Source organism: Anser anser (assembly GCF_964211835.1).
Source record: "Anser anser genome assembly, chromosome: 12".
Taxonomy (NCBI): domain Eukaryota; kingdom Metazoa; phylum Chordata; class Aves; order Anseriformes; family Anatidae; genus Anser; species Anser anser.
The window spans coordinates 14,903,219-14,916,461 of record NC_139733.1 but is presented as its reverse complement, the minus strand read 5'-3'; the positions used below and the strand labels follow the sequence as shown (position 1 = coordinate 14,916,461).

The 13,243-nt window shown below is 33.3% G+C and overlaps 1 protein-coding gene across 9 annotated transcripts in view; it reads left to right on the top strand.

The window, feature by feature from the left end:
• The window catches only part of CFAP20DC (CFAP20 domain containing), a 72,392-nt gene that overhangs the window by 21,731 nt on the left and 37,418 nt on the right, over nucleotides 1-13,243 (top strand). For 8 of the 9 annotated variants that reach the window (XM_083795844.1, XM_083795846.1, XM_083795842.1 and 5 more), the window contains 6 exons: nucleotides 173-287; nucleotides 2,402-2,558; nucleotides 5,222-5,386; nucleotides 7,864-8,000; nucleotides 9,306-9,519; nucleotides 10,077-10,223. In XM_083795844.1, coding sequence (XP_083651970.1) covers nucleotides 173-287; nucleotides 2,402-2,558; nucleotides 5,222-5,386; nucleotides 7,864-8,000; nucleotides 9,306-9,519; nucleotides 10,077-10,223 — 935 coding nt within the window. The remainder of the gene's footprint in view (nucleotides 1-172; nucleotides 288-2,401; nucleotides 2,559-5,221; nucleotides 5,387-7,863; nucleotides 8,001-9,305; nucleotides 9,520-10,076; nucleotides 10,224-13,243) is intronic. The other variant, XM_083795847.1, reaches the window with a different exon arrangement.

Sequence of the window (13,243 nt, the reverse complement as noted above, 5' to 3'; positions counted from 1 at the left end):
AGAAATCTCATTACTCATCTTGTAAAGGAAGTAATTCTTAAATTCTCTATTGCTATCACTGACATAAAGGTTCTGCATATGAATAACGGGGGTTTTTTTGTGATTGACAAAGATACTAGATTATCGAATTGACAAAGATCCATTCTGTTCTCTCCTGCTTTTATTTTTGCAGGATAACTGATTTAGGAAATATTAAAAGAAGATTGTATTTATCAACGGTCCACAAGGAGTTGTCTGTAACCCCTCTGCATGCAAAAATTCCTCTACATATGATCAAGCGCAAAATAGTAGGTACTTTGGGAACATTCCTTGAACTGTGGTTGAGCAGACTTTTTTAGCAAAAGGATTTCATTTATGTCTACAGATCTGCTGAAATTACTGTTTGTTTTAGAATGCGGTTCCTGTCAATTCACAATAAGTCTATGTCCCATCTACTGGATGGTATCAGAACCACTTCATACTTCTACTCTTCCACCCTTCTTCTTCTGTGAAGAATTCGTTCCCATTTTCCATGATTAATACTGATTATGATGTGTTTATCTGTCACTTTTACTGTCTATTCAGCCTGTGTACAAGTTCTCTATGTCCCTAATTCTTCTCTTTAGTGCTCCTGTTCACATGTACCTTCTCCTGTAGTGACCTTTTGTAACATTTGCTGGAGCTGCAGCTTTCAACTGTAGCTGATGGCTACTTTCATGTGCTTCAGGATTCTCCAGATTCTAGAATATATAAAACACTGTATATTTCAAACTGAAGAAAATAAAACAATGGCCATCACCTTCTTCCCCGCGTTCTTCTCTCCCATACCCAGCCCCAGCATATGATAATACCTGTCAAGATGGAAAACCTGAGAGGTTACCATATAACCTTCTAAAGACTCAAATCTCAAATGCTGCTTTAGAAAGTACTTTGAAGATGTGAATAGTTAGATTTCAACTAGATAACAATTACTACATTAAAGGGTTGTGGATTTGAGGCTAGACATGGGAGAGAATATTTTACAGAAGCCTCTGAAGTTATGACTTATTTTAAGGCAGTTTAGCTGAAGGCTGCCATGATAATTTTACATTTCAGGAGTTTTCTACTTTCTGGAAAGATCTGATTTTTAAAAAAAATTAATATGCATCAGATCATACCCATGAAGTTGCCATTATTTCAGCATCCACTGAAATGAAATTATTCTTCTTCAGTATGATTTCAGTTAGTTGCTCTTGGTCTCAGGCTAGCAGAAATGTTTCAAGATTAAAGTATGCATTAATGTATATTAAATTAAATTCAATCAGAATATGAACTTCAGTTATGTATTTTAATTTAAATAATCAAAGATTTGTCGGAGACCTAAATGCTCTGTTCAATTATAATGACAAAATATTTTAATAATCTTAACCCTATACCCTTAAAAGGCCATAACTCTTAAAGAGTAGGTTTGTATTTCTTAGAGTATATGGATACAGAATAATCTGTCTTCTTTTAAGTGGTTATCTCCCTTTTTAGTTTACAGCTTTTACTTAAAGGAGGGGGTATAGTACTTTCAGTGACTAAGTAGGTCTTTTACAAGGCTATGACAGTTTAACTTATTTTATACCTTAGCTGATTAGCTGCTCGTTCTGTATTATAAAAAAACAGCAATATGCAATGTTCAAATGGAAAAAAAAAGAGAATTTTAAGAGCTACTGGAATAGTGCAGGAGAGTGTAAGACACTGATGTTACTGTTCTAACAGTGTTTCCTGAAACAAACAGAACAATTATCTGATGAGAATTAAAATATATATTTAAGTGGGATTGTCAGCAACCTAGTTAGTTGTCATTATTTACTTAGTCTTCCTGAAATGTCTTAAAGGAGTGGGTAACATTTATTATAAATAAGAAGTAATTTTAAGATCTTATGGTACACTGGGGTCTTGTCCATACTGGAAATTTGCCTGAGTGTATAAGGGACACAAGCTTGGGAGAGGTCATTTTTTATGAATTTCAAAAAAATAATTAAAAAAATCTCCGAGTACAAGTATAACCTTTGGAGCATTTAAGCATTTAAGTACATAAGTAACTTACAAAGTAATGTTGTTTTTTTTTTTTCCAGAAAACCTTCAATAAATACATTTTCTTACAAGTTGCTTACTTTGAAATAGCTACAAAACATATTGTGGATATGCTAGGGAACTGAGTTCACTTGGACTGGCAGTCAGTAGGTCATATGTAGTGATTTGTTCATATAAATAATTGTCATAAAAGCAAATACAGAAATACCTTTTTTAATATCAAAATGTTATGCATTATGGATCACAGCCTGTGAAATCTAATACTCTGCAGAGGCTTCATTTATTGATAACTATACACTATTACTCTTCTGCAATGATTAGTGTTTGGGTTTTATTAAAGAATATTGTTTCTTTTTTCTAGTGGTGCAATATGTGTATTGACTTGGTAGCATTCACCAGTGAAATATTCAGAGGAGCTGTCTTCCAGTCTTTGGATGGAATTATTATTTCAGCTAACTGTAAGCTGAGAAAGATCTTCACTTTAAAATCCAAGCCTCAAGATACAGCCGAGGAAGATGGTGTGTTATAATTACTTTGTAGACTTAATCATAACTGTTCATATTATAAAATCAAAAGCTTCTTGGTCATCAGATTTGCAGTTCAAAAGATTACACGATTTTGTGAAAATTAAAGTGACAGTGCAGCATATTAAATCTGTTGGATTTCAGGTGACAAATAAATGTGTACTCATCTGCTTAAGCGTCGAATACATTAAAAGTATTTTATTGAAGAAATTCTGGTAAGTTTTATCAAGTAGACAACTTGCTTTAATGACAGTATCTTACACTGATAGAAGGCTTTGGCCAAGAAGAGGGTATCTGAAAAGAGAGAGCATTTGACTGGTACTTATTTTCTTTGTTTTGGAGTTTAGGAGCAGATGGAGGATTTCTTTTTAAATAATCCAAAACAAAACTTCAACAAAACAGTATTGTATGAAGCTATCATAAATACCTCTCTGTGATCTCTAGTCCATTTATCCTATGGTGTCCTTTTTTATCGGGAAAGTAATTTTGGTGGTGGACTGAAAAATTAGAGATTATAATAGAGCAGGATATTGGTCAAAGCCTACCCGTCACCAAACCAGGATCAAAATCCTGAATCATTATTTTCCAAGGGAGAGAACTTCATTCCTCACTGGTATTTGCAGTAATAGAGGAGGAATTGAAAAAACACAACTGACACTTTCTTATTTAGAAGAAGCCTAGGTCAAATTCAGCTTCAATTTCATTCAGATTTTCATCTTGTGGCTTTCAAAGGACACACCAGAAAAAAAGGGTTCTGTTTTCTGAAGGAGGGATGTTTAGCAGATGGGTAGCAGTATTGTAAGTGTAACAACATTTATCTTCCATTTGGAAAACCTAAACCAATATGGGAGAGTAATCATTGTGATTCCTCTGGTGAGCTTGGAAAAAAATATTAATTCACTAAGTGACTACAGAGAGAATCCAGTAAATTCTCGGTGGAATGTGCAGTTAGAGACATCACTGGCTTTAATTTAATTCAGTTCCATCAATGCATTATTTTCTCTCGTCCATTCTAAACAGTTTTTAAAATACACATAAATGGTCTAAATGAGTTCCAAAATTCAAAAATGTAGTTAACATAATGAGTAGACAGCTTTAATGAACTGTAGGCATGGTAAAATACTGCATTTTTAATTACTGGATTATCAATTCTATGATTATTACACAGCTGGTGGGCATTAGTATTTTCTGTGTGATTATGAATTTCCTTATCTAGGCAAGTTTTAAAATTAGGTTACAGCTCAAGGTTTTGGCTGCATTAAAATAGCTGTATACTTCATACCCAATTACAGAAAAACAATAGACATTTTTTGTTATTAATTAATTTTCAGTTAACAATCATGATTTGATAAACCTTTTTTCCTCTCAGATGACTGGGACTTGATCAGTTCAGCTCCATTTAGTGCAGTGACATCGTAACTTTTAATGAGGGTCAAGTTCTTTGCTTAAACCTCCTCAGCGGTGGGAGTAGTGATTTCAAAGTGTAATGCATTATTCTTTTGTAGTAGCTTATATACACGGTGTTTTGTATTCTTAAAATAATAGCAAATGGAAAGGAAAAACCACGTATACTAGGAAATTATTTCTAAATCAGATGATTGAGATGGAACAGGAAAGAAGAATTACCTTTGCCCTGTGATACTGAGGCGTATACACTTGATATATATACATAGTTGCCAGTTTCCGTATAATCCTAAGGTTACATTGTGTGTTGTTGTTTTTTCTAACAAAGTATTGTCGTAATGTGGTAAATAAATAATATACAGGCTTGGTGAAAAACAAGTAGCTAGCATTTATCTTGTTTAAATAAATGTGTCCACTGCTGAAATACGGCATGAGACAACTGAATTTTTGTTAGGTTCCTAATTCTTGATCCATTATTCATGTTTAGCTTTGGGTTTATATATTCCTCTTCTTATCGGAGGAAAAGAGGATAATTAGCTCACTATAGTCTAGTCTTCTAAAAATTGGTAAGAATTTACCTCAGGACTTCAGGAAGGGTTCTGACTCTGAAATCATTTCTTCATAGAAAATAACTTTCATAAACTCAGTTTATATGGGTTATCAAAGGGAAAGCAGAGACAATCAGATCATGTTCTACTAGTGCCTGCTGTCACAAGAACAGATAGGTCAACAGCTTTTTGGTTTAGTGTAAAAGAAGTGTAATGGTATCCAAAGTTTGGAATTAAAACTTGTCAAAATCTTTATTTGCATATATGGGACTTTACTATTTACCACTTCCATCCCACTGATACCAGTGCCATTTTCAGATGATCACTTTGTCTGAAAATCAGTATAGCAGTATTAGAATTAGAGTGTAATTGTAATAAAATATTAGCAAAATGTATTTTATGCTTATGTTTCACTTGTTCACTTGCCAAATCAAATAATTTGTTTTACTTTGACTATTCCATACATTAGTATGTAATTTTTTAGTTTAAATTTTTCAGAATTTTTGATCTAAAAAACAAACAAAAAATAATCTTAAAAATTAACATTTATTGTCTTAAAATTAACAATTATAGCAAAGTTTTCAAATTACTGTCATCTATTAAATTGTTACAATATTTGTAATCTAATAAACTAATAGTGTAAAACCAATTTAATTCCATCGAGTGATCTGTGAATGAAGTAAAGCCCATGTTTTTTGATTCTAGGTATGTGCTTTGTTCCGTTTACACCATATGAGACCATAGATGTTATTCCTCGAACCTGCCAGCTAAATACAGATGTGCCACAAGTTACACAATTGCTGAACTTGGCTAAAATTCACAAGCCAGAAATAAAATGCAGGAGTTATCCAGTAACAATGCAAGAAACAGGTATTCTAATGTACTAAAATGCTGTGAATATGATCAAATACAAATAACATACAAATAACAGATTTTTTTTCTGCAAAAGTGCATGTTAAAATTTTCCAATGTCTTAAAATACATCACAACCCTTGTACAACTGTAATAGCATGAGCACACAGACACATGTTTATTCTATAGTTTCAGAGATGTGTGTGCAGCCTGAACAATTCTTATTCAAGCGTGGGATTTATAATAACAGTAATTATGAGGTATGTCTTTCAAATGTACATTAAAGTGAGGCTGTTCAGTTTTTACACTTCTTTGAAAAGTACGTTTATACGTGTTTGTTTACAGTAACAAAACTCATCTAAGAATATGACCAAGAATATTCTCCACTATTCTGAAATGAATAGGAAGGGGTTTAGATTTTTGCTTCAAGTAAGATCATTGATGTATTTACTTATTTAAATTAGATTCAGGTTTTTTTTATATGCAAGTACCATTATTGTGATACTAAAGGGCAAATAATATTTTAAAGTGTTATTGCCCTACAAGTAGTCATGCCAAAATTGTGTTGTGAAGTTTAATTACAAGTTTGCTTTTTAAATAGCAAAAGAAACTGGAATTCAGCCACTTGGTGACAGCATTCAAAAACCATACATTTTTTGGCTAGGTTGTCAAAACAAGAGGGACTGTAAAACTTAAATGAGTACAATAGTGTGAGTGATATATTTAAAAAAAAAAAAAAAAAGTTTGTTTGAAACAAGTCTCCTAGTTAAACCTCAAGTTTTGCCATCCAGACTACGAAGATACATATCCCTTATATAGAAATATAGTAACATAATTAACCGTAACATCCCTGGCCTGTGTGAAAATGAAGTGTTTTCAGCTTAAAGTTTAACCTTTATTTTTAATCTTATGTTATGAACATAGCATATGTTCTTCCAGACATGCATTTTAAAGTTCCGAAGTCAGGCCTTCTTGATAATGGAAGCTTTGGTACGTTTAAATACACTTCAATTGGAAAATGTTCTTTTTAGCCACTAAACTTCTCATTTATTTGATAATCAAAAGCCCAAATTATTTTTAGTCTCATCCACTTTTAATTACACATATTATTTCATTATGCCATCAACACACTGTTATGTGTTGATGTAGGTAATTAATTGCAGTCAATTAATGTGTTCATAAACAGAGATTTTCATGCAAATCAGCTTTTATAATTGGAGCTAATAACATCCCAAGGTAGTCAGCAAATTAAAGAAATTGATGTTGGGTCATCTAATCTTGTGAAATGGCAGCTGTTAGGAGGAACCAAATGTCACATCAGGAACAAAGGAAAAAGCTAATGGAAGAAAGTGCCTTCTTTTGTGCTTATTAGTACAGTAAATTACAATATTTGGTTGCTAATGCGTGATCTTTTTTTCATTTCCTTGATGACAATGGAAATAAAGCTTACCTTAAATGAAGACTAAACAATTCTATGAAAAATGCTTAAGACAATGTACAAAATGTTGTTCCTACTTTTTTTTCTATCCACTTCTCAGAAGTGATAGCAATTTAACACTCAAGTTATAGCAAGAAAAAAAAACTGCATACATTATAAATTTTAATTATAAATTAATGTGAAGGTACCCTTATTTTTTATTAGCTCTGAAAAGGAGAATTCACTGACAATCATGAAGAATAAAGAAGAAAAGGAAAAAAGATTATTACATGCAGTTCTGGCACCCTGGTGATAAAATTACCTTAATACATAACTATTTTACTGTCCATACCTTTTAAATTTTACTCAAAACATTCACATGCATTTCATGATTACTTTTACATGTGTGGCAGACCATTTGGCATTTTCTGTTTGAAAATAGTTACAGAAGTATATTTAGAAGTATATCTAGATTTTAAACAGTAAAAAATGCCATGAAAGTGCTAGAACATTTTAACAGGACTAGTGCACCTTTGCAATATTAGGGTTCAGCCCTGGCAATGCAATAGATTCATTAACTTCAAAAAGAAAACTTCATGGAAATATTTCTTGTGTCCTATGTGAGCTGTGTGTGATACATTGAGAGTATTGCCTCAGTTCTATTTCTTATTTATTATTTTTTGTTTTGTTATTTATTAATTAGAGCTGTTTTTTCTTCCTGTGTAAAGTTAGATTTTCATTGAAGTTCTGCAGAAATCATGAAAAAAGAAAAAAAACAGTTTATAAATAGCCCCTTTTTAAATAAATCTTTAAAGCAAGGAGATTAGAAATATGTCTATATAATAGACCAACATTTTCTTGCCTGTATATTGACACACTTTTATAAAATGTGTGTTTGCTTTGAGTAAAAAGATAGTGAACTTTGACTACATATTTCTAGGGATTGTGCTATAAAGGAACATAATTTTTGTGTATGTGTAGTGTTCATAATTCTTTCATTTCAGTCGATTTTTAAAGGTATTAATATTTATTCTTTATAAGTACCGTAATATATTTTTGAAACTACTATTTTTCTTAGGATGCTTGATTAATAGCGGAAAAGGCAATATACGCAGCAATAAAACTCAAGACGTATCACATATTGCATTTGGATCAAAGATCCTTGGACCACCTCCATCTTCAAACAGAAGAGTCAGTACAAGGGTATCTGGAGAGGTAAGAAGGCTTAAATTATGATGAAACCACTGCCTTTTCTACAAAGGAAGAGATTGGCAAACAAACGGGAGAGTCATACTAAAAGTTTATTTCAGAACTGATAGGAAGCTGCATCTAGAGTACTGTGTTCAGTTGTGGGCCTTGAATACAAGAGAGGCACTCTAAAATCCAGTGGAGGGCAAATAAAATGCTTGAGTGGCTACAGCATGTGGCATGGGAAGAGAAGCTGAAGGAGCTGGGTTTGTGCAGCCTGCAGAAGAGCAAGCTAAGGGAGAGTCTAGTTTCTCTAGTTGTTCTCAACCATCTACTGCAAGGTTATGGAGAAGACAGGGCCAGATACTTCTAAGACTTCTATAGTGAAAGGGCAAGAAGCAGCCGCCCCAAATTGCAACAGAGAAGCTTTGACTGCAAATACGGAAAAATAAAATTCGTTAAGGACTAGGACAGGATACTAGGAAGTCTGTGGAATTTCAAAACTTTCAAAGCTAGCAACACAACTGGAGCACAACCTGATCTAATTTCATCATTAGCATTCTTTTGAGTGGTAGCCTATGGTGGCCTTTTGCTACTGAAATTATCCTGTGTTTTCCCATCATTATTATTTTTCTGTTTGTTTGGTGGTTTGGTGGTTTTCGGTTGATTTTTTTTTTTTTTGGTTCTAGACTGCTAACATTTGTGCATATGTATGTATAAATATTTTTTTCTTATAATATAAGCTAGGATGCAGAACAGAAACCTTATCTTGGTATGCTAGATGATGGTCAGCTATACAGTAGCCTATGTGATACAAACAATGCCGGGGGAAACATAACTGGTCTCACTCTGCTAACAAGCAATATTCAAGTGTTGGGAATCTGGTGAGGAGTAACATTCCCAATTTAACATGGTCAGGAGGAGATCTAGCCAAATAAAGAAGTAGACTATTCTATAGGAATTCAACTGAAATCTAAGATGGAAAGCAAGATTCCTTTCTCCAAAGAAAGGGCTTCTTCTGAGGTCTAGAATAGCCATAAGTCTCACTGTCTTTTTATCCAGATAGTAAATTTTGATTTTTTTTCCTTACTTTGCTTTGCTTTGTTTTCCTTTCGTTCAGTGGAAACAAAAAATCTGCCTGTTAGTAGACTGTAAAGATTGAAGATACCACACAAAACAGTACCTACCATAAAGTTTCCTTAAAAGATGATTTAAAAAAAAATGGGGAACATTTATTCCAAAATAAAATTAGTTCAAAATCTGTGTTTAGCTCTAAGTAGTTTGAAAGAGTTATATCTTTATCTTTCATTAAGAAAAATATTATCTTTCAAGGTAACAAGAACTGTGGGTAGCAAAAGTAATAGATCATGCCGACTTCAAAGTTCAGGAAAAGGAACTGAATCCCGACTTCAAAGTTCAGGAAAAAGAACTGAATCCCTACAAGACATCAAGAGATTGGAGCTGTCGTTCTCACCATGCAATGATTCTTTAGATCAAGGAGGCAAAAGAAATACTCACCGAACAGCTGAAGATGTACGTCAAAATGGTAAGAGCGCAAAGTGAAGCATATATAAAGAGTTCACAAACTGCCAAAATTCTTTCATGATTCTGACTTAGAATGTAAAATGTAATTCTCAGTTTTTCTCATCCTTTATCTACCTTGTTAATTACTGAAGACATTTATGTTAAATAATGGCTTGTTCTCCTGCATGAGCATGAAAAAAATGCTCATTCTCTCTGTAGGTATTTTAAGTATTTGAGCCAGGGACCACCACCTGCTTGCAGTAGCTACGGAGTATAAACATATTCCTCTTACCCTCATGATATGTATATATTTAATTTTGATTACTTTGCAGGTTTTGCAAGCCTTTTTTTTTTTTATAATTTCTATAGTATGTCTTCCTTCTGTACATAGTCAGTGTTAAATTTTGACTTTTTTATATCTGTCATTATTCCTGCTGCCCCACAAGATTCCCATGCTTTCTAGAAGATATTTGTATACCAGAACAATTCTCTGTATGCTGTTCTTCCATGCCTCTTGTAAGAAAAGCATACAATATGAGTGTTCACAGGTATTTAACAAGTGTCTGGATTACATTTCAGACTCTGCGATTCAGACTCAGAAAATGTCTGAGAATGGAAGAGCAGATTTTCAGCTCCCCTCACCACAAGATCTATCACCAGACAAGAACAATCATGGAAGATTATGTATAAAAAATGCAGCCCAAAACACGTGGGAGATAACCAGTGGTATGGTGCTAATTTTATGTTATTTTACATCTCAGTTCTGTGTGGGGTAGGGGACTATTTGTTATAAATTTCAAAGGACTCAGAAGCAGTTCACATAAAATATAAATGTATGTGCTGCAGGGATTATGAAAATCAAACACCCTGCAACAGAATTGCTTTTGAGCATTGATAAAGATTTGTAGGATTAAGCAAAGTACCAGAGCAGTGAATGAATAAAAAAGAAAAAACTCCATGCTTTCATGATTAAGGGAAAGAACTAAAAATAATTTATTCTTTAAATCACTATTAAATTTAACACTAAAGATTCCAAACATCGAATGTATGAGAAGAGGTAAGTATTGAGGGTATCTATTATGATATCCATGTAATATCAGGGTTTGTGTTTTTTTGTTTTGTTTTTGAAGTTCAGTGGTGAATTTTCTTTATTTTTTTCTTATTAATTATTTCTGGATTAATATGTTTTGAAGAACTTCCCATAGGCAACCTGTTCATCAAGGAAAGTCTGCTATGCTCTGTTATGAACTTCCTCCAAAGATGGCAGCGGAAAAAACTTGATCTCAAAGAATGATAAGCATACTTTGTGGAAAAGTTCACAGGGAAGGGGGGGAAATTCAAAAGCAGAAACATCAGACAAAAAATGAGGAACATAATAATTTTAAATAAAACTACACCATGCAACATATGCATAAAATATACTGACATTATCAGATGAGAGAACTCCTACTCCTTCTTACCAACCATTTAACATTTGAATTCACATTTTAAGTACCTTTCTAATCAAAGCAAAGAAAAAGTATTTTCTGTGATGACTTCCCTCATAGCAGCTGTTTATGCACATTGTCAGAATTGTAAGCCATAAACCTCAGGACTGATGTTCTAGTCAGGAAACTCCAAAAACTTGATCTTGTCCCACAGGCGTGGTTCGGTGGCAGTGACTCTGCCAAAAGCATCATCCTGATACTTCTGACAATGTATTAATGTACACACCTATGACAAGTTGTTGGCACAAAACCACTTTCCTAAGGAAGTGCAAAACTTAAATATTTTCTGGCTCCCCTTTTATATTGTAGTTGAAACAAGTTGTATCAACAAGAATCTGTCATACACTACTCTTTTCTTATAAGCAGGAATTTAGTATTCTTGAGCCCTGTGCAGCCATCGTCATCTTGGGACAGCACAGTAATTGTTGTGCCATTAGCCTGAGCAAATATTAATTTAAGTTTCATGGGTGGAGGGGAGCTTTCATAAGTGATTTTCTTATTACTTTAGAGGTTGTTCACTGCTATTTATAATACCTTCTAGATTTATCACTGAGCTCAAATCAACATAACTTCTGTAGCAGGTGCACAGCACAGTACCTTTAGAAAGGTAAATTATTTTTAAGCAACGGAAAAAATAAAATGAGGGAGTATTGTTTATAGTTTGCCAATCTTATTTATGCAATTTTGGAACCTTCTTTAAAATGTTAGGCTGCAGTTGGAAGCTTTACCATAAGTCTGACTGTGTAGAAGAACTAATGAGATGTTTAGGTGATCATTCTTGCATTTATCTTGTTTGCTGCAATATTGTGATTACATAGTAATTTACATATTTTGCTAAGAAGATACTCTAAATTGTTCATTACAATTGACATGGAAATGCGGAGTTAAAAAGAAATTCCAGTATATTTTGTGGCTGTGAGATAATAGGATTTGGTTTGGTCCAAAACACTCCGTATCTTTCACTTGTAGACTATTAACAAAATGCTACACTGATTACAGGTTACAGAAGTTGCTGAACTCCATAGCTAGTGTAAAACGTCATTTGAAAGACTTGCAGACTTAATGTTTTCTCTTATGGTTTCAGTTTTATTTGCATATGACCTCTTAGATGTAATTGCAATTACCTGCCTAATGTCAGATGAGCGACACAATCTTGAGTGATCAAAGAGAGGAGAATTCTGCTGTTGTATGCTCCTTTGAAAAACTTGTAGTTATTGATCAAAACAAAAGGTTGTTGGGTTTACACAAACAAAGGGTAGTTCTTAAAAGCTTTGAATAGTGTCACTCATTACTCATTTCTTGACATTAAAAAAAAGTCCAAAATATTTGTGAAATAAATTGCATTACTTACATGTTCATCTTGCAATTCTTACAGTCTCTTTCAGCCTCTTACAGCTTAAAAATAAATGAGATGTCTGTATATTTACTAAATACACCTTTCTATGTATAATTGGCAATGGTATACTAGGTTACTTTAAACTAGCAGGACTATCTAATATAAAAAGAGATTACATTAAGAGCCTCGAGGCTTCTGACTACAGATTGTCTTCATTTAGAGACTGAAAAATAGTGTCCTCTGGAACAAGTAGGTGCAAGCCGTGAATGTACAAGACGTGTTAAGTCCCTTCTTTCCACCTAGTTCCTAGTACAAACTGCTGTTTAGGATGTTAACTGTAGTTCAGTAGTTTCACTAGCAACTTTCAGTAAACCAGAAGAACCAGAGCAACACAGTAAGACAGCTGTTCCTGCTGGCATTCTCATTCTCTTCTGTTTGCCTTCATTTATGGTAGTTCAGAAACTTTTTTTTTCCCAAAGCTGCTTCATGTGCCCGGAGTGGTAAATATTTCTAACAAAACTAAGAAAGAATTGAATGCCATAGTAAATTTACTCCGTTCTGTGACAGCAAGCATTTTATTATTGCAGTGCTACTTTATTATTACATTTTTAGTGTTTTTTATTGAGGCTTTTTTAATATGGTTGGTGGTAACCTTGTTTTATGGAGCCAGAAAGTTTCCAGATTAGTGAATAATCCACACCACACTACCTTTAATGAAGATAAGGGAGTATTGCATACTTTAGCAATTCTCCTTTTCTCAGATGCTATTTGAGATTGGTTTTAATCAATCAAATTGACATTTTTTTCTATACTATCATTCTAAACAGTAAAATATAATTTAACAATGAGAATATAAAAATGGTCTTTTCATGTTTATCTGGTGCACTCAATCTTTAAATCCATTTCTGTAGTTTATTGTTTGT